Below are 25,895 nucleotides of genomic sequence, written 5' to 3' on the forward strand. Positions count from 1 at the left end.
TCTATTTTAGTGTTTTTCAAGATCCAACTCAGTTTTCTAAATCCTGCCCACGCCAACCTTATTCTTCTGGTAATTTCGGCAGTTTGATTTTCTTTGTTAACTTTCTTTATTAGTCCAGGAACCGAAGCTTTTCACCTCGCAATTTTTACAGAATGGATCGATTTGCTTCAAAATTTGAGAATAAGTAGTGGATAGTCCAAGGATCAAAATCTATATGATGCCGAAAGGCGCTTTTACCATGGGGTGGTTACAACCCCATCTCGGGGGTGGAAATTTTTTATTATATTTTGCCCGCAAAAGTTGATAAAAACATTCATTCTTAGCAAAAAACATTCTATACATTTTTTTAATAAAATTAAAAGTTTTCGATTTATTCGCTATCGAAAGTGTTAGTTTTATATCTAAAAAATCAATGTTTTTCGATTGCATACTCATTTACGATTCACTCAATTTTTGCCGTAAAAAAATTTTTTTCAAACCAATTCTTGGAAATTAAATAACCTACAATTTCATACTGAAACATTTTTTCGTATCTCTGATGCTAATCTTTCTATTCTAAAAAGAATGGCATTTTTTTCCAAATGACAAAAATTCGATATTCGCTTTAAACTGCAGTTTTTTAAAAACTAATCATTCTAAGCCAGTCAAACTTTTCTAGAATCTATTAATAATACATAAATAAAGAACAATGAATAAGGCCAATGACTAAAAACACCGCTAACTTAGATTATTATGCTTCCAATTGGATTTCTCCTTTTTTTTCAAAAAAATATATTGATTTTTTAACCGTAACTTTTTTATTTTTCATCTTAGAAAGTTTCTTAAAAAAAGAATTTTGTAGGCTTTTGCAAGATCTATAAGCCTATTAATATTAAATCTTTTTAAAATACTCAGTCACAAAAAGAGATGCCATTGAAAGGGTTGATAAAGGTGGTTTTTGCATGTTATTACAAGTTTTAATTGTCAATAGCTCACTCAATTTTTGCTCTAGAAAAAAATTTTTCAAACTAAGTTCTTGTGAATTAAATAATCTACAATTTTTTATTTAAATATTTTTTCGTTGCTCTGATGCTAATTTTTCTATTCTGAAGAAAAGGGCATTTTTTACCAAACTACAAAAACTCGTTATTCTCTTTTAACTCCATTTTTTTAAAAACTAATCATTCTAAGCTGATCAAACTTCTAAAAATTATTAATAATACATAAATAAAGAAGACCAAATCAGGTCAATGACTAATTTTAATTAGGGTGGTGATTAGGAAGTTGTTTCCGATCACTTTTTGCTGAAAAAAAATAGGGACTGACTTCATTATAAGTCACTTAATTTTTGAGCTAGAGGCCTTTTTTATTTCTGGAGATAGATATTTTTAAATATTTTAAATTAGTTTGAACACGTTATCCCCGGAAAATGCATAGTTTTCCCGTCCTTTCGACTGTGAAACTACAATATTTAGCATTTGACGAAGAAGAGCCAACATATAAAAAAGTATAGCTCGATTACTATTGTTCTTAAAGAAAATTAAAACAGTTTTGTTTATTTTTTCAAAAGGTACATTTTTATTAAGTAAACTTGTTTTGATAAAACGAAAACTTTTTGAGGTATTAGCAGAAAACTGATTAAAAACATTAATTTTTTCAATATGAAACTAACACTTTCGATAGCGAATAAATCGAAAACTATTAACTTTATCAAAATAATGTATAGAACTTTATTTGCTTATAATGAATGTTTTTACCAACTTTTGAGGTCATAATATAATAATAAATTTCCACCCCCGAGATGAGGTGGCAACCACCCCCATGGTAAAAGCGCCATTCGGCATCATATAGATTTTGATCCTTGGGCTATCCACTACTTATCCTCAAATTTTCAAACAAATCGATCCATTCTGTAAAAATTGCGACGATTTGTCCTATTTTAAGCTTCATTACTTGGACTATATATGCCACAGGTAAATATATTCGCTTACTGTTTCTAAATCTATGTCATTCAACGTTATTTGTCTAATGTTCGGTGTTTTCGTCATTATTTTTGTTTTTTTAAGTTCATCCTAGGACCTTCTTTTTTTGCCGAATCTTGAAATAGTTGCGATATCATGGTCTGCAATTCTTCGAAACTTGTAGTCATTAAACTTTTTAGTCATTACAATGTCGTCAGCATATCTCAAATGACTCAGTTTTCTTCCATTAACATTTATTCCTTTATCTACCCAGTTAATATCTTTGAATACGTCTTCCAGTCCCAGTGTGAATAGCTTCGGTGAAATAACGTCTCCCTGGCGAACTCCTCTGTTGGTATAGCTTTAGCTTTCTCATCTATTTGTATTTTCATTGTAGCTTTTTTGTACATATTATGTATGAGCATTCTGTATCGAGAATATATCCTGCAGTTGTTCATAGCACTCTCCATTGACCAAAGTAGTATGAATTGGAATGCCTTTTCATAATCAATGAAGCCAATGTATAAATTCAAGTGATATTCATTGTCTTTCTTTATTAGCGTTCTGACTGTAAGAGGATGATCTGCTGTACTGTAATTCTTTCGGAATCCTGCCTATTCTACTAGCTGATAGCTTAATGCTATAAATAAATAGCTTCAGAACAATAGGGACCTTGCACATTTTTTTATTACATAATAATGTTCAGTTTTGTTTAAAAATGAGATTTCCAAAATTTCACGCTTCAAAAACTCATAGTAACTTAAATATACAAATTTAAAATCTTCTGCGATATTGAAATAGTTCAAAAGAGCCGTGACGTCACATAGTTTAACTGTATGGTTATATTTATGGTTATATTTAGGTATATTCTTCTCCTTCTTTAGTTTATTGGCCTCCACCTACTTGGGTATTTGGCCAGCTCATCGTCGCGGAATAAGGGAAAAATATCTATATTCTAATGACATTTATCGTATGTCATTGTAATAATATATACCAGTTTGTTGAGATTAGAGTTTGATACAGTTTTTGAAGGAAAGGAAAGAAGGTTTACTAGGTAAAATAAAACCATTTTGTAAAAGTACAAGTTTTCTATGAATAGTTCAAACGATCAAAAACACTTGTGACGTCACATAACTGTATTTTCTACTGACGTTTATAATGTCTAATTTAAAACTATATACAATTTTGTTTACTTTGTTGGTTCAGAATGTAAACATATAGCCCGATGACATCACGACGCGTTTTGGGCTGACTGGTATAATTTGAATTTTTAATCGTCTTTAGGGGCCAAACGAAAAACAAACAAAACTTTTTTTATCTTTGACACATGTTTTAAATTATGTTCTGTTGTGATTTATAACATTTTTTTCTAATTTAAAATTTTATGCAAGTTCCCTATTGTTATGCTCTTATCAGTGTTTATTTACATGTTCGTTTTTCTTAGTTCTTTTATGTAAATGTTTATTATTTGTTGCAGATTCTCTTCCGTAATAATAAGTAATAGTACTTATTTTTTTATTTTAGGATAGTCTCTTTGACTTGGCATCTCCTCCTGTTCCAGAAGACAGCAAGGATTATATTAAAACAAACTGCAGAAAACTAGTATTGAAGAGTCGACCAAGCAGTGGTGAAAGTAACTCTCCCGCTGTTCAAAGGATGGATATATTGAAACACCTTGAATCGCCTGATACGCCGATAAACGATGAAAACGTAAACATTCAAAATATAAGATATAGTACTACTTTACAAAATGAGATAAGACCTCATGTTAAACTTAACTTTGAAAATACAATAAATAACGACTCTAGTCTGCCAATAGGATCACCAACTTTCATTTTAGATAATTCTGTTAGAAATAGTTCACATGGTGAGTATTTAGACGACATTTTTATGTTTTGTTAAGTTTTGTCCCTTTTTATTTATTCTACAATGGAATCTTACATGTGTGTAGTAATTCGATCTCATATACTTATGGCTTTTCATACCCTTCTTCTTGTGGTGCGTATTACTTTCGGATGTTGATGATGATGACCATCATGGCAATCTGTACTTTGCACACTGCTGCTTTCAAAAAAATTGTAATTGTTGTCTTGTAGCATGTATGATGATTTTTCAGCCAGGAAATTCTTTGCCTTCCTGGTCCTCGTTTTCCTTCTTGTTTTTCCCTGGGAAATTAATTGCAGCAATCCTTATATTTCGCTGTTCCTCATGATGTGACAGATATTCAATTTAATTAATAACATGCTTGGTATAAGACATCTTCTGACCTCTTCTAAGTATTTTCTGATCAAGCATCATCAGAAACGAAGATCTGCTTGCTACATCTGACCCAACAAATCTGCCGTTTTCTTATTGTTTAGTGAAAGTTCATATTCCTTACTTATTTCTGTAATCCTATTTTAGTACATTCTTTCACGGTTTTTGCTCTAAATTTTAAAGAACCGCTTGGATTGATATGAAATTTCTCATACACATAGCTAACATGTCAAAGAAAAAAGTGATATAGTGTCGATGTGCGCTTTTGCCCTGGGGTGAGTTTCACCCCATCTCGGGGGCGAAAAAATGTATGTCCAAGATAAGTCCCGAAATGGTTAAACTAACTAATTTTAAGCAACTTTTGTTCTATAGAGTTTTTTCACCAAATCAATACTTTTCAGTTATTTGCAAATGAATATGTTCATTTTTCAACAAAATAACCACGTTTTTAGACGGTTTTTCGCAAATAACTCAAAAAGTAAATATTTTGTTGAAAAAATATTGCTAGCAAAACTATAGCCTATAAAAAAGTGAAAAAAATGTGTATATATTAGGTCACTATATTTACCTAGCAAAAGCAGAGTTATAGCTAATGAAAAATAGGTTCATATTCGAAAAATTACAAATAGAATAATTCAATGTGAAATATCCAAATAATGAAGTATTCTTGGGGAAAACACATTACAACTTTTTTAAAGTGTTTAAAAAAAGCGTTATTTTTGTTTTTATAAAAAAAATTTCTAGCATCAAATGTAAACAAGTTACGCTCAAAGTAAAGTTGGTCCCTTTTGTTTTGGCAAAAAAAATATCAGGAAGATCACCCCTCAATTAGCAACTTAAATGAAATTAATCGTTACCGCTTCACAAGTTACTTTACTTATGTTGTGTTTATATGATCTCTAATTTTCATCGATTCAAAGTGCTTATTTTTGAAAAAATTTGGTTTTAAAGTAAAATTTTAAAAACATTTATTTTGAAAAAATGCTTTTTTTTTTCAAAATAACTTAAAAATTGTTAGAGATACCAAAAATCTTAAACAATAAAAAAAGTCGGCTTTACTTTTCTGAATATTTTGTATTTTTTTGTTTTTCTGTAAGACAAAAATTGGTTATAATTCGGTGTTTCTAAATTTGCATATACTCGTGATAAGTGACTCGTTCAAGCCCTTTTAACTACAGCTTTTTCAAAAATAAGGACTTTGAACCGATGAAACTTACAGATCATATGATCAATACATACGCGAGTAAAAAACTTGTGAAGTGGTAACAATTAAGTTCATTTGAAATGCTAATTAGTGGGTGATTTTCTCGATTTCTTACCAAAAAAAGGGACCAACTTTATTTTGAGCGTAACTTGTTTACTTTTGATGCTAATTTTTTTTTACAAAAATAAGCATTTTGTAAACACTTTAAAAAAGTTAAAATGAGTTTTCTCCAAAAAAATGCTCCGTTTTTTGGTTATGGCACGTTAACATATTCGATTTGGAATTTGACGAATATAAACCTATTTTTCATTAGCTATAACTCTAAACTCTGCTTCTACTATGTTTAGTGACCTAATATAAACACCATGTTTTTCGCTTTTTTACGTGCTATATTTTTGATAAGAATTCTTTTTTCGACCAAATACTTACTTTTTGAATTATTTGCGAAAAACCGTCTGAAAACGTGGTTATTTTGTAGACAAATTAACATATTCACTCGCAAATAACTCGAAAAACATTAACTTGGTGAAAAAACTTTATAGAACAAAAGTTACTTAGAATTAGTCATTTTATCCATTTCCGGACTTATTTCGAACATATATTTTTCACCCTTAAAAGGGGGTGAAACTCACCCCTAGGGCAAAAGCACACATCAGCACAATATCACTTTTTTTGTTTGACTTGTTAGCTATGTGTATGCCAAATTTCATGTCAATCCAAGCGGTTCTTTAAAATTTAGAGGTTTTGCAATATTTAACTTTAAAGAACATACTATTTATAACTCTTCGAGGGCTTCATAACTGTCGGCGAATACCACTGAATCGTCCGCATATCTGATTTTATTGGTATATTCTCCATTAATCTGAATTCCGGCTTCAACGTCCTCTACTGCTTCTTGAAAGATCTCCTCAGAGTACGTATATGTTGAACAGCAGAGGTGATAGTATACAGTATACATCCCTGTTGGATCCCACATTTGATTTTGATATCGGATTCTCATGCTTCTGTGCAGATAGACGATGTTTGATTCCAGTAAAGATTGCTAATAATTCTTAGATCACAGGTGTTTATTCCAATATACAGGTCCATACAATATACATACCCTGACGTCACACATGACGTCACATGATACCAACATGAAATATTTAATTAGCTTCTTGTAATTTAACTAAGGCTTTAAAAAACTATAAAGTTTATAAAATTAATTTATATTACTTTTTTTTTAGAAAATATACAAAAGAATAATCGAGTATCAGTAGAAGTCGACATTGAACCGACTGAATCTGGGGGTTCTGGAGATTGTGTAAAAAGCTACCCTTGTAATATAGTTTGTACTAGACCGGAATATTATACCTTACCACCTCCAGAAGAGCTGATGAAGTATGTTGATGAAGATGGACGATGCATAGTAAAAGGTTTCACAATTGGGAGGAAAGGATATGGAAATGTTTATTTTCCGGAAGAAATGGATGTGTCTGGGCTAAATTTAGATGAGTTTGTTCATTTTAGGTACAGAGAGATTAATATTTACCCAGACGATGACAAAAAGCCACCTATAGGACAGGTATGTACATTTTCTTCTTTCAGTGCCCTGTCCGATTATCGAATGTTGCCAATCATATTGGTAATATCTACTAACTTTTTTTAGAACAGCTCTAAACAGGTTAGCAGTGGTCTCTTAATACCACTCCCGGAGTTTTCTGAGCAAGGATGTGCTTCTTCAGCTTGGTCCACTTTTTACGGCGATCTTGCCCTGTATTATGAGGTGTAGAAGGTTATAGTTCAGAGAAATAAGGAACAAAAATATCCTGTTGGTGACACAACCTCCTCCAGGCCGAAACCAAATTTTTTGAGTAGTATGAACATCTGTAATAATAACCTATATGTTTCCTGCAGCCGATTTTGATGATATACATAGTTAGAAACAAATGAAGATCAAAAAACGGTAAATTTTCGCTTTTTTCGTCTATTACCAAAATGTTAAGTATTTTAAACAAATTTGAGAGTGAGAAACTCATAAATCGTATAATAAACTTCAATATGGCGTTCGTTGAATAAGTCTGTCCTTATTGTTTGCTTAGAAAATTGAAAAATAAATCATAAATTTTGAGTTTTTATAAATATTCATAACTTAAGTAAAAATTAACTTAGAACGTTCTTATTACACGGAATGCTGAGACTTCTGGTGCTTAAATCATACCCTAAATTTCATAGCAATTGGTCAAATAATTTAAAAGGTATTTAATTTGTTTATCCCAAATTATTTTTTTTTGCAACGCTATAAGTCAGAAAATAGTGAAGTTACACTAATACTTTGGATAGTTTATGAAAAAAGAAGATTTATACTATTAATTTAATTAAAAAAGAATGACAAAAAATAATTCTAAATACTGCAAAATTATTTTGCAAAAACATGTGAATTAAAAAAAGGGGGGCTAACTTCGTCCCTAGATGTCCTAGGACAATTGTTTTTCTTTCTAAATGTGTCTAAAAATTCAGTCTTTTCAAATATGAAAAAATAATTTTTCTACAGGTAACGGTTAAAAAGTTATTCTAATTGTTGTATAAGTAAGCAAAAAATCGACGAATTTTTTGCAAAATAATTTTACACTGTTTAAAATTACTTTTTGTCATTTTTTTAATTAAGTCAATAGTATAAATGATCTTCCATAAACTGTCAGAAGTATTACTGTAACCTCATAATTTTCTGACTTATAGTGTTGCAAAAAAATGAATTTGGGATAAACAAATTAAATAACTTTTAAACTATTTGACCAATTGCTTTGAAATTTAGGATATGATTTAAGCAACAGAAGTCTCAGCATTCCGTGTAACAAGAAGGTTCTAAGTTAATTTTTACATAAGTTATGAATATTTATAAAAACTCAAAATTTATTATTTATTTTGCAATTTTCTAAGCAACCAATAAGGATAGACATATTCAGCGAACGCCATATTGAAAATTTTTAGACGATTTATCAGTTTCTTACTCACAAATTTGTTTAAAGTACTTAACTTTTTGGTTATAGACGAAAAAAGCGAAAATTTACGGTTTTTTTATCTTCATGTGTTTATAACTATGTATATCATCAAAATCGGCTGCAGGAAACAAAGGTTATTAATATAGATGTCCATACTACTCAAAAAATTTGGTATCGGCCTGGGGGGGGGGATGTGTCACGAGAAAACTCTTATTTCTCTGGACTATTATACCTGTTTGGTTGTCTCATTACATGTATAGACCTGGATCCCGCGTAAGAAAGAAAAGTTTATTAATAGCAAGCTGAAAATTTGTTAATAGCTTAACGGTGTCTAGTCGGACAAACTTTGATGCACGGGAACACTGGAACAGGGGAAGTTTTAATTGTGGAGCATGATAAACGTGTCGTCCTGACAAGTTTATGATTGTGAAAAATAGCAAGTTGTTTTTAAGTTTATTCGATAGCCAACGTTATGTAATATATGCTAAAATGTTTGTCCGACAAAAATGTTGGGCATTTTAACGAGTCCGACACATAGAACATGTCACATCACAGGAACTATGTTGGTGATGAATAGCAGTCTGATTTTTGCATGAGGGTTTAATGAAAGGTTAAAAAAGCAATTGGAAGTTCTGTCCGACAAAATTAATGGGAAGTTTTCGTAGTCGGACATTCTAAACAGGTAAGATATAGACAAAAATGCTGGTGATAAATAGCTTTCCGACAAAGACGAAATTTAATTAAGTAAATTAGTCCTTACCAAGAATGACTGTTGTCGGAAAAAAATAAGGGGTAGATTTTGTAGTCGGACAATTTAAAAAAATAATTTTTGAAATTTCAATAAGGGGTAATTATTCTATGTCAAAAGTACCTGCAATCAATTACAATCGATATCTTCCGATTTATCTCAACATCATTTAGATACCTCACTGTAATACATTTATAGTAGATCAGGCAAATTATATTATGGATTGAGTGGTCTAGCTATCTTTGTCTGCCACATGCGCGGGATCGCTTGGTTAAAAGAGATAGATAGACCACCTATCGACTGTTTTCACTGTATTCCCTGTCTACCCTTATGTCTATGAATACATTTCCATTTAAGAAAAACTGTCACTTTTGACAATAATTCATAATAAATTGCAATCGTAACTTCAAATTTAAACTAATCGATTTATTTTGGCAGCAAATTATTTCTTGCCATGTGACATATTAATTACATTATTATTCCATTTGTAGAAAGTTGAGAAAAATTACGTTATACAATTTTAGTAATAATATCTTTAGGTACCCTTTTTCAATCAAGCAAAGCATTATAGCACGAAGAATGATATTCAATAGAACTTTCACAATTATCTGGCAACTGAACCTCATTAAATTGATGACCAAGTATTTTACTAACTTTGTAAAATGTTCGAAAATTACTCAAAAATGTTCCGTTGAATGGTTTCACTTTTGATTTGGCGACTTAAAATTTAAACTGTTGACACTCAAAAATAGACACAAAAATACTCCATAGTTAATATAAATTTTAATTTCCAACACACGTGGCAAACAGAAACTCAGAGACCATGTACTTTCAAATACTACTTTGTGTAGCACAAAGTGTCACACTGACAAATGCGGCCTTCTAATACATACTTCTAAGCATAATGTGTCATATTTACGTCTATTCTTATAAGCACCGAAATTTTAGACTCTTCACATTTTTCAATTTCGTTTACAGGGTTAAGATTTGAGTATGGAAAAAAAGTATACAACGTTTTTTGTAGGAAATTTTCCGTACTTTCTGATGCGCCTAATTAGAAAACCCTAAGAGATTGCTTTCACATGTTCTTTGACATTTTTTATTGTCATTTTGAGAATATCTAGAACAAACTCCACCCAAAAAATAATTGTTTTGCAATATATACATGCATTGATACTTACCTCACTGTTTTTGGAGTGTGCATGTATATATATGCACATGCAAATATGTGAATATAAATAATAATATACAACTAAAATAGCTTTATCAATATGTGACTAAGTCATTCTGAAAAAATGTTTTTTATTTATTTCCTTCGATTTGCCCAAACTTTTTGTCCGACATATAACTTTTTGCGTTACAAAATATAATTTGTACATAAACAAATCAAAATTAGCTTGCTATTTATCACCAACATTTTTGTCTATATCTTACATGTTTAGAATGTCCGACTAGGAAAATTTCCCATTCATTTTGTCCGACAGAACTTCCAATTGCTTTTTTAATCTTTCATTAAACTCTCATGCAAAAATCAGACTGTTATTCATCACCAACATAGTTCCTGTGATGTGACATGTTCTACGTGTCGGACTCGTTAAAATGCCCAACCTTTTTGTCGGACAAACATTTTTTCATATATTATATAACGTTGGCTATTGAATAAATTTAAAAACAACTTGCTATTTTTCACCATCATTAACTTGTCAGGACGACACGTTTATCATGCTCCACCGTTAAAACTTCCCCTGTGTCAGTGTTCCCGTGCATCAATGTTTGTCCGACTACACACCGTTAAGCTATTAACAAATTTTCAGCTTGCTATTAATCAACTTTTTTTTTCTTACGCGGGATCCAGGTCTAGTAGTCCAAGTAATGAAGCTTAAAATAGAACAAAGCCTCGCAATTTTTACAGAATGGATCGACTTGCTTGAAAATTTGAGAATAAGTTATGGATAGTCCAACAATCAAAATCTATATGATGCCGAAAGCCGCTTTTACCATGGGGTGGTTGCCACCTCATCTCGGGGGTGGACATTTTTTATTATATTTTAATCGCAAAAGTTGGTAAAAACGTTCATTCTAAAAAAAACGTTCCATACATTTTTTTGATAAAATTGGTAGTTTTCGATTTATTCGCTATCGAAAGTATTTGTTTTATATCGAAAAATTCAATGTTTTTAATCAGTTTCCTGCTAATAACTCCAAAAGTTTTCGTTTTATCAAAACAACTTTACTTAACAAAAATGTACATTTTAAAAAAATAAACAAAACCGTTTTTTCAATTTTCTTTAAGGCTATGGGTACATAATTCGCAAATATTTTACGTGTATCCCTACTTTTTCTGTCTTTACACGGCAAATTACGTGTAGTAAAATTCACACTGGTATGGATATGTAAACATTACTAAAATGTCATTCTACTTGAAAATGTCATAATTAATTTAAAGAGGCTTTTGAATGTTCTTGGATAACTGTTATTTTTATAATTGCAAATTATTAATTCAGTTAATAAATGTGATAATTTTTTCACTAACTATCTTTTCACTGATTGTAATAATTTATTTGTACAACAAAAACTAATAATCAATCGAGAAAAGAGGAAAAAGTGTTAAAGTGATTTTTTAATAATATGTTGTTATTTTGGAACGCTTACGATTTTGAACATCTCTAACAACAAAATACTTGGATCACAGGATATATCTGATGTATTCTCTGCTTGGATCTTCCACAAATAATACACAATAAATAACTTTTTATTAAGTTCACGTCTTAAATCAATTATTTATCAAATACACTATATATCAATAATATTTAATCAATTTCTCAAAATATTCCCGATGCAATGTCAAATATTTAAAATTGTCACTGATTGTCAGTGTCTGACTGACAATATATGCTGACAATATTATATTCGGTTGAGTGCGTTGTAAGACAAAGACAGATTTGGAAAATATTACCACGGCATTGTGTTCATTTTTTTCAAATCCTGAAAAAAACCAATAAATATTTTTGAAAAATTTAAACGCAGAATGAAAGACTAAATTATTACCGAGGGCCGAAAGTCCCTTAGAATAAATAAAAAGTTTATTTTGAATGAGATATTTGAAATTAAAAATCACACTAAATTTTCTCTTAGTTTTTTCACCCTGTAACTTATTAAAATAAACATTATAGAAGTTCTCAGGGACTTTCGGCCCTCGCTAATAACGTAATCTTTCATTCTGCGTTTAAATTTTTCAAAAATACTTATTAGTTTTCTCAGGATTCGAAAAAAATGAATCCCCATTTGAATAGCATTGCAGCCGAAAATACGTACCGATCCTCTTAAGATCAACAGTAATCGAGCTATACTTTATTATAAGTTGGCTCTTCTTCGTCAAATACTAAATATTGTAGTTTCAAAGTCAAAAGACGGGCAAACTATGCATTTTTCGAGAACAACTTGTTTAAACTAATTTAAAGCACTCAAAAATATATATCTCCAGAAATAAAAAAGTCTAGCTCTAAAATTAAGTGACTTATAATGAAAAGAATGTCAGTCCCAATTTTTATCAGCGAAAAGGTGATCGCAAGCAACCCTCTAATCACCACCCAAATTAAAATTAGTCATTGATCTTATTTGGTCTTTTTTTTATTTATGTATTATTAATAGGTTCTAGAAGTTTGGCCGGCTTAGAATGATTAGTTTAAAAAAATGGAGTTAAAAGCGAATAACCAATTTTTGTAGTTTGGAATAAAATGGCCTTTTCTTCAGAATAGCAATATTAGTATCAGAGATACGAAAAAATGTTTAAATATGAAATTGTAGCTTATTTAATTCCCAAGAACCTAGTTTGCAAAATTTTTTTCTACGATAAAAATTGAGCGAGCTATTGACCATTAAAACTTGTAATAACATGCAAAAGCCACCTTTACCAACCCTTTTAAAGTCACCTCTTTTTGAGACTGAGGATTTTAAAAAGATTTAATATTAATAGGCTTATAGATCTTATAAAAACCTACAAAATTATTGTTTACCAAACTTTCTAAGATAAAAAATAAAAAAGATACGGTTAAAAAATCAATATTTTTTTTTTGAAAAAAAGGAGAAATCCAATTGGAAGCATAATAATGTAAGTTAGCGGTGTTTTTAGTTATAGGCCTTATTCATTCTCATTTATTTATGTATTATTAATAGATTCTAGAAGTTTGACTGGCTTAGAATGATTAGTTTTTAAAAAACTGGAGTTAAAAGCGAATAACGAATTTTTGTATTTTGGTAAAAAATGCCATTTTCTTCAGAATAGAAAGATTAGCATCAGAAATACGAAAAAATGTTTCAATATAAAATTGTAGGTTATTTAATTCCCAAGAACTTGCTTTAAAAAATGATTTTCTATACAAAACTAACACTTTCGATAGCGAATAAATCGAAAACTATTAATTTTATCAAAAAAATGTATAGAACATTTTTTCCTTACAATGAATGGTTTTATCAATTTTTGCAGTCAAAATATGACAAAAAATTTCAACCCCCGAGATGGGGTGGCAACCACCCCCATGGTAAAAGCGCCTTTCGGCATCATATAGATTTTGATCGTTGGACTATCCACTACTTATTCTCAAATTTTCAAGCAAATCGATCCATTCTGTAAAAATTGCGAGGTGAAAAGCTTTGGTTCCTGACCTAATGGCCTAAATATTGTTTTTGTTATTTCTGTGTTCTTTTTCATTCGCTGTCAATAGATCCACATCACAAAGGCCTCCAATTTTTCATTAGTGTATCTGTAAGAGTCCATTCTATATGTAGCAGCATATCAATCTGATTGTATTAAAGGTATAGAAGGCAACTCTGGCTTTTTTAATGCATATTCTTATTTCTTTATTTATATCCCAGTTATCGTTAACGTCGGCACCCAAATAGGTAATATTATGGACTCTTTTTAACTTTATTCCATATGCTGTGATGTTCATTGGTTGCAACTTCGTTTTGTCTTACAAGTATTAAGTTTTAGCCCATATTCACACATACTTCGGTCACCCAAGTTATACGTAGCTGCAAGTCTTCTTCATTGGAGGTTTAATAGATCTTAGGACTCATTTTAAGCAAGATAATATGGTTGATTGTATATTTCAAAAAAAAGTTATTGACATGCTTATTTTAAAATTTTAGGGTCTAAATCGAAAAGCTCAAGTAACTTTAGACAATGTCTATCCAAAAAGACCAGGTAGCAACACGCTGGTTAAAGATATCAATGAACTTCAACTCATGAACTTTTCTGAAAAACTTCGTAAGGTAACAGAAAACAAAGATGCGAAATTTGTCGATTACCGGCCAGAAACTGGATCGTGGGTTTTCAAAGTAGACCACTTTTCTCGATATGGTTATGATGAAAGCGATGATGAAGCTGCACCATTAAATAAAGAAGCAGCTGAAAAGAAAGCAGCAGAAAAAGCTGCCAAAGTTGTCACTGTTCCTAAACCTGTGGAGAAACAAGTTGAAAAAGAAGCTGTTGAAAAAACGTCACCAACTAAATCTCAGGTAAATATAACTATTCTTCATTCCAATAAACACGTCTTCTTCTTTGAGTGCCGTATCCCAATCGGAGGTGGAATATCATCATCACTATCTTTACTCTATCTACTGCTGCTCTGATGAGACCTATGGATCTGTATTTAAACCAGTAACTTAAATTTTTCAACAATGACACTCTCCTTCTTTCTATACTCCTTCCTCCTCTTATATTTCCCTGTATTATCAGTACTATGATTTCATATCGCTGTCTCCTCATTATGTGCCCCAGATTTTGTAACTTTTTTATTTTTAAAACTTTAAAAAGGGTAAACCCTTTAGTTGGCTGTATACCTTCGATAAGATAACGTAGAATGAAGTAAACACTTCTGTTCTATTTATGTATATGAATTCATATTTCTAGTACGTTCTTTAAAGATAAAATATTGCAAAACCTCTAAATTTTAAAGAACCGCTTGAATTGACATGAATTTGGCATACACATAGCTAACAAGTCAAAGAAAAAGTCAAGTGATATTGTGCCGATGTGTGCTTTTGCCCTAGGGGTGAGTTTCATCCCCTTTTGGGGCTGAAAAATATATGTTCCAAATAAGTCCGGAAATGGGTAAAATGACTAATTCTAAGCAACTTTTGTTCTATAAAGTTTTTTCACCAAGTTAATACTTTTCGAGTCGTTTGCGAGTGAATATGTTAATTTTTTTACAAAATAACCACGTTTTCAGACGGTTTTTCGCAAATAACTCAAAAAATAAGTATTTGTTCGGAAAAAAATTCTTATCAAAAATATAGCACGTAAAAAAGTGAAAAACATGGTGTATGTATTAGATCACTATACCTAGTAGAAGCAGAGTTATAGCTAATGAAATATAGGTTCATATTCATCAAATTCCAAATCGAATATTTTAACGTGCCATAACCAAAAAACGAAGCACTTTTGGGCAAAACTCATTTTAACTTTTTTAAAGTGTTTAAAAAATGCTTATTTTTGTTTTTCAAAAAAAAAAAAATTAGCATCAAAAGTAAACAAGTTACGCCGAAAATAAAGTTGGTCCCTTTTTTGCTAAGAAATCGGGAAAATCACCCCCTAATTAGTATTTTAAATGAACTTAATTGTTACCACTTCACAAGTTTTTTACTCGCGTATGTATTGATCATATGATCTGTAAGTTTCATCGGTTCAAAGTCCTTATTTTTGATAGAGCTGTAGTTAAAAGGACTTGAACGAGTCACTTATCACGAGTGTATGCAAATTTAGAAACACCGAATCTTAACCAATTTTTGTCTTACAGAAAAACAAAAAAATACAAAATATTCACTAGTAATACCACTAGAGGTCAAATTATTTCCGGAAATTTTTTTTAAGATCATGAATATTCTGAAAATTTCCCGAGTCGCAGACGAGGGAAATTTTCTAAAAATATTCATGATCAAAAAAAAATTTCCGGATATTAATTTGACTTCGCGTGGTATTCGGTAAGAAAATTCCACACCAAATTTGCATTTGAAAATCCAAAGCTGCATGAACAGATTAATAGCGCGCCATAGCTTTGTCAGCAATTATTTAGGCTTTCAAATTCGTAATTTCTACTCATTGTAGTTGCAAGGGAATACCATTTCAAGATAGAAAATAGTATATTCTTCAATTTTACATAAGTTTTGAGTAACTACAAGTGATAGAAAATGAATCAAAACTAAATTATGTAACAAATAAAAACCAGTCTGTCAAAAATGTTCTGTTATTGTAAACGTCAAAAAATTTCCACTATAATTCGCTGTTGGGTACCCCACGAGCAAAAAATTTCCGATAAAATACCTCCGTTGCCATGGTGATCTGTCAAAATAACGTATTTTGATTGGTTCAAAATTACAGGTGTGGAATTTTCAGAAAAATAAAACCGACTTTTTTTATTGTTTAAGATTTTTGGTATCTCTAACAATTTTTAAGTTATTTTGAAAAAAAAGCATTTTTTTTAATTAAAATTTTTAAAAATTTTACTTTAAAACTAATTTTTTTCAAAAATAAGCACTTTGAATCGATGAAACTTACAGATCATATAAACACTACATAAGTAAAGTAACTTGTGAAGCGGTAACGATTAATTTCATTTAAGTTGCTAATTGGGGGGTGATCTTCCTGATTTTTTTTTTGCCAAAACAAAAGGGGTCAACTTTATTTTGAGCAATTTGGTTACATTTGATGCTAGAAATTTTTTTATAAATACAGATATAAAGCTTTTTTTAAACACTTTAAAAAAGTTGTAATGTGTTTTCCCCAAGAATGCTTCATTATTTGGATATTTAACATTGAATTATTCTATTTGGGATTTTTCGAATATAAACCTACTTTTCGTTAGCTATAACTCTGCTTTTGCTAGGTAGAGAGACCTTATATACAGTACGCGCCACAATACTAGACACATGGGTAGGTACCTAATTGCTATGCTTATGGGCTAATCCGGTCCTTTCTCAGATGTGACGTTCATCCCTGTCATGTTACTGTCAAGAAACTATTCAAAATAATTGTTTTTTTTTTATACAAAATATACATTAATTAATAGTCTTATTACTCTGCTTTAAAATAACTTTATTCAAATACCAAGAATATTACGACACTTTAACTTACTAAACTTTTACAACTTTAACAAAATGACAACTATAAACCTCAAAATCAGATCAGCTGTATTTAATATAGCTGATATATTATTTTTCAACCTTCTATTTTAATGTTCAGTTTATATACATTTTCTGAGGTTCTGAACGTCACTAGACATAAATATAAACATTGCAACAAGTGAAGGGTCCAGGTCCAGGACTGTAATAGTTCAAGGTTCCTATGTACCTATCTAGTAGGGTGACTCTTACTGTATACTGTATATTTTTTTCACTTTTTTATAGGCTATAGTTTTGGTAAGAATATTTTTTTTTACAAAATGCCTATGTTTTGAGCTATTTGCGAAAAACCGTCTAAAAACTTGGTTATTTTGTTGAAAAATGGACATATTCACTTGCAAATATCTCGAAAAGTATTGATTTGGTGAAAAAACTCTATAGAACAAAAGTTGCTTAAAATTAGTCAGTTTATCCATTCCGGGACATATTTTGGACATATATTTTTTCACCCCCGAGATGGGGTGAAACTCACCCCTAAGGCAAAAGCACACATCGGCACCATATCACTTTTTTTCTTTGACATGTTAGCTATGCGTATGCCAAATTTCATGTCAATCCAAGCGGTTCTTTAAAATTTACAGCAAAAACCGTGAAAGAATGTACTATTAGGTATGTATAGTATTTTTACTATACATACATACTTTTACGAAATACTATATATGAATTCATGTACTTCTGTTGTATTTAGTATCAAGTAGTAATACCAAGTAGTATCTAAATATGAATTCATATACCTCAATACAATAGAAGTGTTTACTTCATCCTACGTCTTATAAATTGTGTTTATTATTTCGTATTGTTTGCCCATTTCTCGCAATACTTCCGTGTTCGTTTTCTTCTGTGTCCTATACTTCAGTAACAGCATATTTTAAATGACTAGAAGTGTTACATAAGTGTTCTTGCTTCAGTGTTCAATTTTTAAGTCTATATTTTAGTATCGAAAACATGTAGCACCTCAGAGCTCTTACTTCACCTAGGGCACAGTATAAAGAGGTACAATAAAACCACTCTCCGAAAAATTGGAAGTAAAATCTGTAGTCGCGCATGGCGACCGCGCAATGTTCTTAGTCGCTATTGCCCCACTCTCGCATTGCTAGTCGCATAGAAACGTACGGATTTTAACAGGGAAAACCCGCATCCACCACTGGTGAATTACCAATTGCGTACTGCCGGTATTACTTCTTGAGATCAAAGCGCCGACAGAGGAGTGATTTTACTGTGGAACCTCTACAGGGTGAGGCAGATAAAGGGCCTATTAGAAATATCTCGAGAACTAAAGGTAAGAAAATCATGAAAATGGGAATATAGGGGTTTTGAGGTGTGAACTATTTAATGAAAATATTTTGGTCTCTTTGCTACTTCCGGTTATACCGGAAGTTGATTGTAACTTCGTTTTTTTAATGGGACACCCTGTATATTTTTTATTTTTGGATTTTCCTCGATTTCTTCTTTCTTAAAATATAAGGTTTTGTAACATTATACAGGGTAGGTTAAAAGATAATTACGTTTTCTTATTAATTTCTAGCAACATTCGCACCCTGTAGGATTGTAGCAGTTTGACATAATAAACTATATTTATGTTCAAATAATTTTTAATATAGTCTACTATTGTTAGGAATTATTGGTATAGTTAAATTTTTCATTTTAGTATGCAGGGTTGGTCGAAACTCGGAATGAGTATTTTCTGAGTTTTCTTAATTGGAACACCCTGTATTTTAGTATTGTAATGAAATGTTATTTTATGGTACTTTTTAATTTCTTAAGCATTCCCTGTACCTAACTGCTTTAATTTGTGAGTTATTGGTGATTCCAGCCACACATTAATTGCAACACAAAATATGTGAAATGGTATTAGGTTGGCCGTGAAAATATTCAATCACAAATAATTTTTTGGAAATAAATACATATTAATCTAGACTGATACTTAAAATTGCCAATAATGGTTAAGCTATCAAAATACCGTCGAAGTTCAGATTGTTGTTGTGATTAACAATTAAGCACAAATTAAAGCAGTTAGGTATAGGGAATGCTCAAGAAGTAAAAAAGTACCATAAAATATCATTTCATTACAATACTAAAATATAGGGTGTTCCATTTATGAAAACTCAGAAAATAATCTATCCTAGTTTCGGCCCACCCTGTATACTAAAATTAAAAATTTAGCTATACTAATGATTCTTAAAAATAGTAGAGTATATTGAAAATCATTTGAACATAAATAGAGTTTATTATGTCAAACTACTACAATCCTACAGGGTGTGAATATTGCTACGAAATTAATAAAAAAACGTAATTATCTTTTAACCTACCCTGTATAATGCTACAAAATCTTATATTTTAAGAAAGAAGAAATCGAGGAGAATCCAAAAATGTGAAAAAATATAGGGTGTCCCATTTAAAAAAACGAAGTTATAAGCAACTTCCGGTATAACCAAATAGATGAAAATATTTTCATTAAATAGATCAGTCTTCAAAACCCCCTTATTCCAATTTTCATAATTCTGTTGCCTTTAGTTCTCGAGATATTTCTAATAGGCCCTTTATCTGCCTCACCCTATATATACTGTGCTTAGGGTATTTAAAAAAACTAGCATTTTCGGACTAGGTAATGTGGGTTAAACCCTAATATTTTGAGCTCAGGAAACTACAGCTTAAAATATTTTCAATTAATAATGAAACACCCTGTATATTTTCGATTCATTATAATTCTCTTATTCTTTTTTATTCTTTAGGTGCCAAAGTTCGGCCTTGACGATGATATTTTCGTCGAAGAAGGTGCCCATTTTCAACCAGAGGATGATCTCATAGAAACAGCTATGTACGTAGACAATATTTCGGAAGAAGATTATCACGTGATTCCCACGGATATGCCTTTACATTTAACACACGATCCGTTTACCTCTTGCAAAAATATACAAGTGATGAAGTCTACTTTATTCGCTGAGGATGACCGATCATCTGATGGTGGTGGTAGTCATATCTCTATAATAAGACAATATTTGGATATTCCAGAAGAAATTCGTAGAATGCCTGTAGTAAGAGAAGAATGTCCGCCCAAGAAGAGGATTATGTTGAGGCCTAAAGTCGAAAAAGTTTACAATTATGGCAGTAAGTGTTTTATAGCATGAAAAAGTTATTTGGTACTACTATGGGTATAAGGGAGCAAGTTGAAACTGACTTGAAATATGTAAGGGTTCTGCTTTAGTTACTGATTAATATATACTAAACATCAAAATTAACGCACCACCTTAAAAATGGGACATTTTTGATGTCTCGTATTTCCTAAAATTGTTCGATTTGACTGATTTTTTTAGTTAATTATAGCATTATTCTTCAAGAATATCAATGTAATAATATTATTGCTAAAGAGATAAGTGTCATTGTACACTGGGTATAATAATGATAATGTGTTTTTTCCTCAAAGTTTGGAACACCCTGTGGAATATTGTAGCGTGTATAAAATATTGAAATTAAATTGAAAACTCAACTGTACTTTTAGGCTTTCTTAACATTTTAATTTTTGATTCGTTCGCTTATGTGGGATAATAAAAAAGTTAGGTACTTTAACAACTAACCATGTTATTCATCAATACAGGGTGTTTCTAAATAAGTGCGACAAATTTAAAGGGGTAATTCTGCATGAACAAATAATCGCCGTTTGCTTAATATAGGGGAGTGCATTTAGATTTTCACTTCGGAAAAAATCAAACAAGATAAAACTTTCTGTAATTTCATTAAGAAATGTTTAATAAACAACATATCAAAAAGTTCTACTCGAGAAGTGGGTGCTTCATTTTTTATTAAACAAATGAACAGCGAAGTTAGATGTTTTTTTAAATAACTCCGAAAATATAATTTAAAAAAAAAAATGACTTGACCATTGAAAAATTCAGAAAATTTTACAAAAAAAACCTTATATAAAGATTTTTCTAAAATTAAATCTCTAGCTTCTGTAATTTTTTATTTATAACGCTAAAGTCACCATTCTCACACACATTGGCGCACTGTAAACTAGCGTTGGAAGAAGTGCACGATTGAGTTTTTTTAATGTAATTCTTTAACTAATGGATCAGAAGAAATTTTACAAATTGGACATGAAAGAAGATGAAATAATCTATCTTATGGTTGAAATAAAAAGAAACATAATCTATGGACATAAGAACGGTGTGGGCGAAAAGTGAGCCTTACATGAATTTTGTTTAAAAATGATTTAAAAATGTGTAACTAATACAATTTTACTTATAAAACTCTTAAATTTGCACAACTTAACCCTCAATAATCTTACTAAACGATGTTGTATTCAAAAAAAATCTCAAAAATTTAATTCAAATAATACGATGTCTCAAAAAATGCAATTTTTGAAAACTTCGTAGTTTGACAGAACTCCCACCATTTTAAGACGGTATTATTCAAGTTTGAATAAATCTAATACAATTTTTTTGCTATTTTTTTAAAGCCTGGGATGTATTCTTAAAAAAACACTGAATTATTTTAGTTTAAAAATGAAATAAACAATTTATTTTTGAGAAAACTTAGAAAGATAACAAAAATGTAATACAAAAACCGAAAATTACCGGCTGAAAAAATGTATATACAGAGTGATCAAAACTTTTTTCTGTAAAACTTACCTAAAATACATTTAAAAATAAGCTTCAACAATAATAAATGTTCAACAAAAAAATTTTTTTTAGCTCTTATACAGTATGTCTGCGTAACTTGGAACCTATTGATAACTTGTTTAATATCAGTTTTACGAAAAAAAGGTTATTCTTTATAAAATACTCTGCAACGTATATAACATAAGATTCAACCATCAAATATCAAATTTTGTTAATTTTGTACGAGGTATGTCAAAAAATATGAATTTCACTCAAGAGTAAAGTACCTTTATATTTCACAATATCGAAAATGTTTATAAAGAAAAGTTGTTGGGAATTAAAAACTATGTTCCAATATGTAATTATATCCTTCTAATCGAAAATTTGTTTTTTTTTTTTTAATATTCTTTCCAATACATTTTAATTTTTAATATTATTGTGAAAATTTTTGTTTATCTTTTTTTTTAAGAATGAAATTCCATATTTGTTTGATTGGATTCTACTTGTTTTTCATTTAAATATCCGTCATTTTGGATCCGGCATTTTGAAATTTAAATTTTTAATCTTTAATTCAGATTCAAAAACCTGTTGAAAATATAGACAATAAATGTTTTAGAAAAATGTTCTTTTTTATGTTTTTTATAAAATCCGAATTTTAGATCCGCCATTTTATAGTTTATAATGTTAACATTTAAGTTAGGTTTATCAAAGCACTCAAAAATAAATATATGTAGAAATAAATACATTTTGTAAAGAATTATGATTTTACAACTATTTTTGAGTTATTCGCCATTTTGGATCTGCCATTTTATAATTTAAATTATCAAAATTTGATTCAGGTTCAGCAAGCTCTCAAAAATATCCACATATATGCAAACAAACACGTTTTATCTAAAAATTCGGATTTTACAACTACTTTTTAGGGATTTTTAGGAAAAAATCCGCCATTTTGAATTTGCAAATTGTAATGTCAGATTCGGATTCAGCATAATCAAAACTAAAATAAAAACATTTTTTATCAAAATAAAATGTTGAATTCACCCATATTCTTAACATTATTTATACAAAACAATTGTTATTGTTTAAACAATTAATAAACAATTAGCGGCGAAATTTGTGAGTAGAACTTTTTACTTTAACATATTTATAAACTAACAAAAAAAGTTTTAGGAAAATATAACCTTGTTTGATTTTTTCCGAAACATTGTATCTTTTCGTTCTAATTGCACTCCCCTAATAATTATATGTTCACAAATGCTTCGTTTCCGAGATACGGGATATTATTTTTTTTCTTACAAACTGACGATTTATTCATTGCTCTAAAAGCGGTTGAGATATGCAAATGAAATTTAGTTGGTTTTATGAGGTAGTTTATTGCGCATTTTTTGACATACAACTAAGAATTTTATATTCACCATTGGCGTGCATACGGGTATAAACATTTTAGATACATCCCGTATGCACTCCAATGGTGAATATAAAATTCCTAGTTGTATGTCAAAAAATGCGCAATAAACTACCTCATAAAACCAACTAAATTTCATTTGCATATCTCAACCGCTTTTAGAGCAATAAATAAAGCAATTATTTGTTCATCCAGAATTACCCCTTAAATTTTGTCGCACTTATTTAGAATTACCCTGTATTGACGAATAACATGGTTAGTTGTTAAAGTATCTAACTGTTTTATTATACAACACAAGCGAATGAATCAAAAAGAAAAATGTTAATAAAGCCTAAGGCTACAGTTGAGTTTTAATTTCAATATTTTATATACACTAGAATATTCTACACGGTGTTCCAAACTTTGAGGAAAAACACACTATCATTATTACACCCAGTGTACAATGACACTTACCTGTTTAGCAATAATATTATTACATCGATATTCTTGAAAAATAAAGCTATAATATACTAAGAAAATCACTAAAATCAAACAACAGGTTTAGGAAGTACGAGACATCAAAAATGTCGCATTTTTAAGGTGGTGCGTTATTTTCCATTTAAAAAAGGTATTTATAATGACGATTTTTTTCGAAATAACTGAATTTTGAAATATATTTTTTAATTTGTGAAAAATGCAAGCTTTCCAAATATGAAAAAATAATTTTCCTACAGGCAATGGTTAAAAAATTGTTCTAAATGTTTACAAGCAGAAAACGCACATGTTTTTGCAAAATGATGTTGCAATAATTAATTTTTTTTATTGGTACCTCATTTTGCTATTATTTAAATTAAAGTACGCATCAGCGTGTTTAAATTCAACTTTCAAAAACGTGCGTGTTTTAAAGTTTCGATGACAAAATCAACAGTTTTAAATATTGATCTGACCTGACAGGAGTACATATCTTGTAAAGTTAAATAAAGAAAACATGAATAAAATATTACTAACAAATCTTTCAATAGTATATTGTGCAACAAGTGCAGAAAGGTACTAATTTCTCACGAGTTTAAAAAGTTGCCGCAATTCAAACAAGTGAGAAATTACCTTTCTGCACGTGTTACACACTATACTTTTTCTACAACCACAGTTTTTCCTAAAAATAAAAATCACAATTTCTAAACGAAGATTAATTATAATAATGTGTGTTATGTTTTAAACTGTATTTAATTAATACTAATCAATTTAAATTCCTTATACCTAAACAAATTGCACAGAAATCAGTTAAAAAGTTAATGCACTGCCTTAATTTGTTTAAATTTAAATTATTTTAAAAAGTTATTACACAATAGTGTCACATTTGACATTATATTTATGCAGTCACGGAGTTCCACAAAACCTACTTCATTCAACGTATCTTGCTGCAATTGCTAAATCCTTATTGGTTATTTGATATTAATTATAAAATGTTTATTAAGAATAAAATTGTAAAATAAAACAGTTGTAACATCCATACTTTAATTTCTATTCCATAACTTTAACCACGGATGTAAACAGAATATAACGTTACTCAGAAAGGTAGTCAACTGTGCAGAAAAGAACTTTCCGGCACAGAAACCTCACTTTTTTGTACACTAATGTCATATATCTTATACTGTGAGAAAATAGCAAGTTTGTTAACATAAAACTGTGCAGAAAAGTGGATTGTTACGCGATTGACTCTACTATTTTATTTATTTATATCTTTAGGCATTAAGTTTAATTTAAATAAAGGAAGACTTACTTATATTATTTTATTTACATCACTTATTTATTTTTAATGATTACAAATAACACCAACTAACACATCTAATTTATTTACAAACTCAAATTTATGATTTAATTAACTGAACATAATAATTCCGATAACTAATAAAAACATTTCATATCTTCGATTCGAATACATTAAATTACGCGACGCGCTTCGATGAATGAATGACTGGCCTGTGCTCGAATCTCGGTTCTATATATACTTCGGCAGCGGTCGTCTCCGAACGCCGTGGATAGGAATGGTATTGTCTCGTAACGCCGAGAAGCTTCGGGAAGAAATAGGCCAATTCGTGAGCGGACTAAATAGTGTCACAGGATTTTGAACAGTGATTGTAGAAAAAAGCTTTATTCAAATATTATAAGCGTCTTCCGATTTTTGCGCTATTAACTGCGATTCTGCTTTACTATACTCCATCTATTTTACTTACCGTTGAATGTCATCCGCGTCATAGCCCGAGACCTCACATGATACAAACACGAAATATTTAGGCGGTAGGTGTGTTCTTATCACTTTGCCAAGTACACTGGCGTGACAGCCACTAGGCATATTTTATTATATACGCGTAGAAATAATATTTAAAGATTTCTATTAATGTTAACTTAAAGAAATACACAATAATATGTTTCATTTAATTTGTATAAATGAATTATAAAGCGTTTTTATGAAGCACATTTGTTCGGAATACACTGTAACTATAATCGAACGAAGGTGATATTTTGGCATAAATTGGTAACATTTATTTTACAGTTGCGGTGATGACACTTCATATTTGTTTATATTCTTTACTATAAGTATT

The 25,895-nt window shown here is 30.2% G+C and overlaps 1 protein-coding gene across 6 annotated transcripts in view; it reads left to right on the forward strand.

The window, feature by feature from the left end:
- LOC126888365 (nuclear pore complex protein Nup98-Nup96) overlaps positions 1 to 25,895 on the forward strand; it is a 140,197-nt gene that overhangs the window by 89,795 nt on the left and 24,507 nt on the right. For all 6 annotated transcript variants that reach the window (XM_050656547.1, XM_050656549.1, XM_050656550.1 and 3 more), the window contains 4 exons: positions 3,465 to 3,807; positions 6,627 to 6,964; positions 14,281 to 14,649; positions 20,043 to 20,418. In XM_050656547.1, the coding sequence (XP_050512504.1) occupies positions 3,465 to 3,807; positions 6,627 to 6,964; positions 14,281 to 14,649; positions 20,043 to 20,418 (1,426 nt within the window). The remainder of the gene's footprint in view (positions 1 to 3,464; positions 3,808 to 6,626; positions 6,965 to 14,280; positions 14,650 to 20,042; positions 20,419 to 25,895) is intronic.

Source organism: Diabrotica virgifera, chromosome 7 (assembly GCF_917563875.1).
Source record: "Diabrotica virgifera virgifera chromosome 7, PGI_DIABVI_V3a".
Classification (NCBI taxonomy): Eukaryota; Metazoa; Arthropoda; class Insecta; order Coleoptera; family Chrysomelidae; genus Diabrotica; species Diabrotica virgifera.